The 5225-nt window shown below is 29.9% G+C and overlaps 1 protein-coding gene across 1 annotated transcript; it reads right to left on the bottom strand.

Moving 5' to 3' along the window:
- Nucleotides 1-1873: 1873 nt before the first annotated feature.
- On the bottom strand, nucleotides 1874-3971 carry LOC105162266 (uncharacterized). The gene is made up of 5 exons (XM_011080261.3): nucleotides 3774-3971; nucleotides 3586-3641; nucleotides 3401-3476; nucleotides 2477-2532; nucleotides 1874-2330 (listed from the first exon to the last, which is right to left on the bottom strand). The coding sequence occupies exons 1-5, from the start codon at nucleotides 3835-3837 to the stop codon at nucleotides 2130-2132; spliced, it is 453 nt and encodes a 150-aa protein (XP_011078563.2). The 5' UTR covers nucleotides 3838-3971; the 3' UTR covers nucleotides 1874-2129.
- Between the last annotated feature and the right edge of the window lie 1254 nt (nucleotides 3972-5225).

The raw sequence follows: 5225 nt of genomic DNA on the forward strand, positions 1-5225 counted from the left end.
AAATGGGAAGTATTACTCCCTTTACAAGATTTCAAGCCTAAGGAATGCTAAAAAGTAAAAAATAATTACAACTCAGGGTGGATTCCAAAAAAGCCTTGGTGAAACTTGCATCATCGTGAAATTCAAAAAAAGTTCTAAAGAAAGACCAACTCCATCTTTAACCAGCCCAACATAGTCGTCGAAAGCTTATAAGCCAGGGAAAGCAGCTTGAATTACGTAGGACTTGCCCAAAAACTGTTGCTGCAAGATCAAAAAGGACTTTCGATGCACCAAAATTCTACTCATTAAAGTCATCGTCTTGAGGAGTGGAGTTGGAACAGGACCTTAGTGAACTTCGTGTTTGCATCTTATGAAAGGTGGAGTTTTGTCTCTTACTTGACGGAGCCCCTCTTCTGTTAAAGCGAGAAGTCATTGCATCATCCTCTCCAAAGGAAGAGTTTCTCTTATGTTTTCCCTAAATGTGCGTATCTTCGAAAATTATTTTTTGAAGATGTTCTTCCTCCACTCCATCAATAATAGAGTCTTTCTCCGTATTACCCAAAAGATCAAACCTATTTTCACGATAGAAACCCTCTTCATTTCCATGCACCTTTTCAAATAGGTTGTTCTCATCGACCCTCTTCTTTTCGTCCTCTTGAACCCCTTCTGCCTCATCATTTAGTCCACCTTCCTCACCATATTTATTCATCCCAATAGAATCTCGTATTCTGCCATCTCATTCTCAAGAATCAAATTTTGTTATTAATTGGTTGAGTAACATCATCGATCCCAAACTGCTTAATTTCATTGCAATTTTCAACAATAATGTTCACTTTTTCTTTTTCTTCAAACAAGGATCTAATATCAGCATCACATGTCTCACCAGACTCCTCATAACTTTGACCAAACAATTCACAAACATCAAGATCAACACAATTATCAATTTTCCATCTAGAGTTGGTTGAGCAATACTTAAAATTTTTTCAAGATTACTCCCCATCACAGGTTCCTTATGTGTCTATCGGCTTATGTGACTTTGACTTCAAAAGTCCTGTTTAATAGTCCAAAAAAAAAAAAAAAAATCACGTACTTCTTTGGTACCATTAAAATAGAAAAAATATTTTGACCAACTTTGGTCACAAACAATAAGAACTTTTTTTTATTTTTTACAAAAATGAAAATGTTAGAAAAATTTATTTTAATATATAATCAATAGTTCTAAAATTATAATTATTTTTATATCAGATAATTTCTAGGATCTATCTTACTATTTTTAAAATTAAATTATTATTTGGTATATTAATATTTGAACACAAATTATAAAAAGTAAAATTTATTTTTTGAATAAAAGTATTAGATAGCTTTTTATTAAATAATAAATTAATTTTTAAATTATAACTATTTATATTCGAAATAAATTGTAGAAATAAAAAATAATTATAAAAAGTTATACCAAAATCGACATTCGCAACAATTGTAGTACCAAAAACAAAAATGGCATTTTCTAACGTGACAAAAATTTTTTTTTTACTCAAACATACTTGTAATTACAATTAATCTAAAAAAAAATATACTTATAATTTTATAAAAATTATGAGCATCAAGTATAATTACTCATCCAGTGAGGACACGAAGAGGTCGAGCCATCTCTAAACTAAGTTACTCTAGAGAGCTCCAACCAGGTTTCAGATCATCAATATCCTCAGTATAAATTAGGACGTGATTTCATTAATATTCCAAAACTTTTTTCAAAATTCAATATATGCTTACATATGGAGCATACTTTTCATGATTTATTACTAATAGTACGTTAATGTCGGATTAGTTCTATTTAAAATATTATTGTATTTTTTATTTTATTTAATATATACACGTCATGTATATAAATAAAAATTATACCATTTATTTTATTTAAAAGTATTTGTATCATAATAATAACCTAAATTCTATGAACATCATATTGTATATCCTCCAAAGAAAAAAGAAAAAAAACACCTTATCCTATGTAAAAAATCTTCCGAGCTAGTCTCGAAACCTAAAAAAAAACAAAAAAAAAAAAAGGAAATTCGACAGCCTTATGTTTTTGCTGTCCCAACAAGCTTTACATGTTCAACCCCTCCTTTTAATACATAGATTTCATCAAATATTTCTCAATTGTGTATGGGAGGTTTTCTTCTTGCCTGAGAATAGTCCATCCCAGCTATGTCCAAAGTATCTGGATAGTTGTCCGGGTCGGGTTGTCGTTGCTCGGTTACAGCCGACAAATTTCGAGAGAGATGTTTGTCTTTCTTCGCTAATTTTTTATTGGCTGAAAAACCCTCCGTCTTCGTATGAGCCTTATCTTTGTCATTCTGTACACGAATATCATGTAAGAAAACAAGAAGGGTGAGTTCAAAACTTGAAACATAAGCTAAAAATCGTTGTTTATGTTTTTTTTTTAGTACAAAAACGTTGTTTATGTTTTGAAATTATGTAAAAGTTGTAATTTGGTACCAACCTTTGCAGTGGTGGGAGTGGTGGAAATAGAGGCCATAATTAGTTTTCTAATCCTTCCTGCACACAGACATATAATTATAAATATATGATTATTGAGATAATATGTGATGTGGGATTTTTTAATATATATGCAGAAAAGTTGTTTGTTTTTCGCTTCTTCAATAATATTTGAAAAAAACATTGAAAAACAACCTAAATGTCTGTCTATATCTGTATTTTAAATTATTTTTATTTTCCTTACACTAATACAAAACACATCAAAATCCTCGAAAACACAAACAAATAGACTTGAATGTATATTTTTAGTCATGTAGTTATACCCCTTTGGTATTTTAATCTTTTATTTTGTTAGGATTGCAAAATAGTCCTATATTTATTTTAATTTTTTGATTTTTAAGTACAGATTTGGCTAAAAAATATAAAATAAGTCGGAAAGTGGCACATCTCGATCAAAAATTGGGATTGTACATGAAATATTGCATGAGCCACTTTCTAGGCCATTTTAGAATTTTTTGGTTAATTTGTATTTAAATCAAGAAATTAAAAAAGATAGAGAACTATTTTGTAGTCTTCATAAAATAAAGAGCTAAAATAACAAATAAATATAATTATAGGACTAAAAAATACATTTAGTCCGAGACAAATATATATCTGTCTTTCTCTTTCTATCTCCCAATTAAAAAAAACAAAAAAAATAAAAAAAATAAATAAAAAGGAAATAAAACAACATTGGGATAGTATGGTATCCATCACACATCAATTAAAGAAAGTAATACTATTGAAGATCGGAGAATGCTACAAAAATTGAATGGCTAGAATTGATTCTTGAACCCTTTACCCCAAATCAAGAATCAAGAACTAATCTGGATTCCTTTGGGGAATTTGATTTAATTTAATTTAAATAATTTTCACTTGGTTTATTTACCTGAACAATGCTTCCCTTTGCACAGAAACCCTTCTTCAACTCCATCACCACTTGTAATTCTCCTTTGAAGAAATTCCTGTTTAATCCAGGCAAAGATAATTTATCTCAAACATCCCATCAAATCTAACTCAAACCAGTGTGTGTTGTGTGTGTGTTGTCAAGTAAATTAAGTTATATACACTTACATTGATTTTCTGCTGTTTATTATCTAATGGAGATGGATCCTTTCTCAAGCGCATACCTTCACGAGATCAGCAAAATTATCAATACAATGACAGTTCTTGTATTATTCTTAATATTTGTAATAAAAGATTCGATTCATTGGTATTCTCAAAAGCTTTATTCTAACATATATGTATATATGTATACGTACCTTGAGCTTCAGGAACAAGAACTGATAGAAGTAGCAGAGACGTCAGCATCCAATGAGACCTCATGATGATGGAATTGCTTGTTTCGGACAGAAGAACAAGAATTCTATGATCAGACAACAAGTGAATAGACAGAAATTGATGGAATGTGGACGATCTTCTTTGAGTTTGATCTGCTTATTCCTCTTAGAATTACACAACTTAAATGCCTATATATATATATATATATAGATATGCATAAAGAATTAAGACAACATGTGTATAAAAGCATAAGGGTCCCATGTATATGTTAGTTCATGAGCAATATGGGATGACATTAAATGCTTTTTGGACTTGTATTCTTTGGGGGTTCTCTCCTTTGTCTACAAAATTGAATTGTCTTGTCCCGGAAGTGCCAATAATTACTTGGAATTCTTGAGAAAATTCAATTTAATGATTTAATGGATGTTTGCATGTCGTTGTAGTAGGGAAACAATGCACAAGTTATGTCCTTGGAGAATGTGGGCTCCACTTTAGACGACGATGGGTGTTTCGTCAGTTTATTTAATAATATTTATAAGTATAATTACATATATATTATAAGATGTTAAATATTATTTTAAAAAAAAAGTTCTTAAATAGAATAAGATTATGAACTTATACGATGTTAGTAACGACAATTTGTAATTAATATTTTTTAAATTGAAGGAGTCTATTAAAATTTTAAAATAAGTTGATACCTCCTTACTTTCGTTAGGAGAGCTTATAAGCTCATAACATCTTATTTTTAGATCTTATGAGCTAATTTTTCCAAAAAACTACTCAATTACTTATAAAAATTGATGTTTTGAAAAGTTTATAAAATATCCAATGACCAGATCTCTAAATGTAGTTTGCAAGTCATTGTGGGAAATCTTTTATTCAAATAAGGTCGATTTTGTCGAATCAATTATACAGTTATTAATATAATATATTAATTTTTGATGTGATCGGTCATTTTTTCTAAGTTATACGTACATTAATCAAGTAATAAAAATGTATTCTACTTGTCAAATGTAATTGGTTAAAGTTTAGCAAAAACTAATGTGCACTTGAATTTTCCAACATTGTGGTAGGAAAACGAAGGAGAGTGTTATGTACTTCAAGAATGTGGGCTTCACTTCGTTAATTGAAACTTGAAATGTTTGATATAAAAAATAATGTGGACAAGTGTTGTGAATGTGTGTGTTATGTATCTATCACTCACTACCCTATCCCAGGGCACAAGGGTAATTTGCATGTCTGTCCAAAGCTCCTGTATATGAAAGAATGAGCAATAAGAACCACTAAGGTGGTAGTATGGTATGTCCCATTACTTCCATAGGAAGAAAATGTATTTATACTCACTTGTAATTATAGTACATATAATCAATCGTTATGGTCCAGTATTTAAATTCGAACGTTAACATATTTATAATGTGGAGGTCTGGATCCTA

This window comes from Sesamum indicum, linkage group LG5 (genome assembly GCF_026168435.1).
Source record: "Sesamum indicum cultivar Baizhima isolate 11 linkage group LG5, ASM2616843v1, whole genome shotgun sequence".
Classification (NCBI taxonomy): Eukaryota; Viridiplantae; Streptophyta; class Magnoliopsida; order Lamiales; family Pedaliaceae; genus Sesamum; species Sesamum indicum.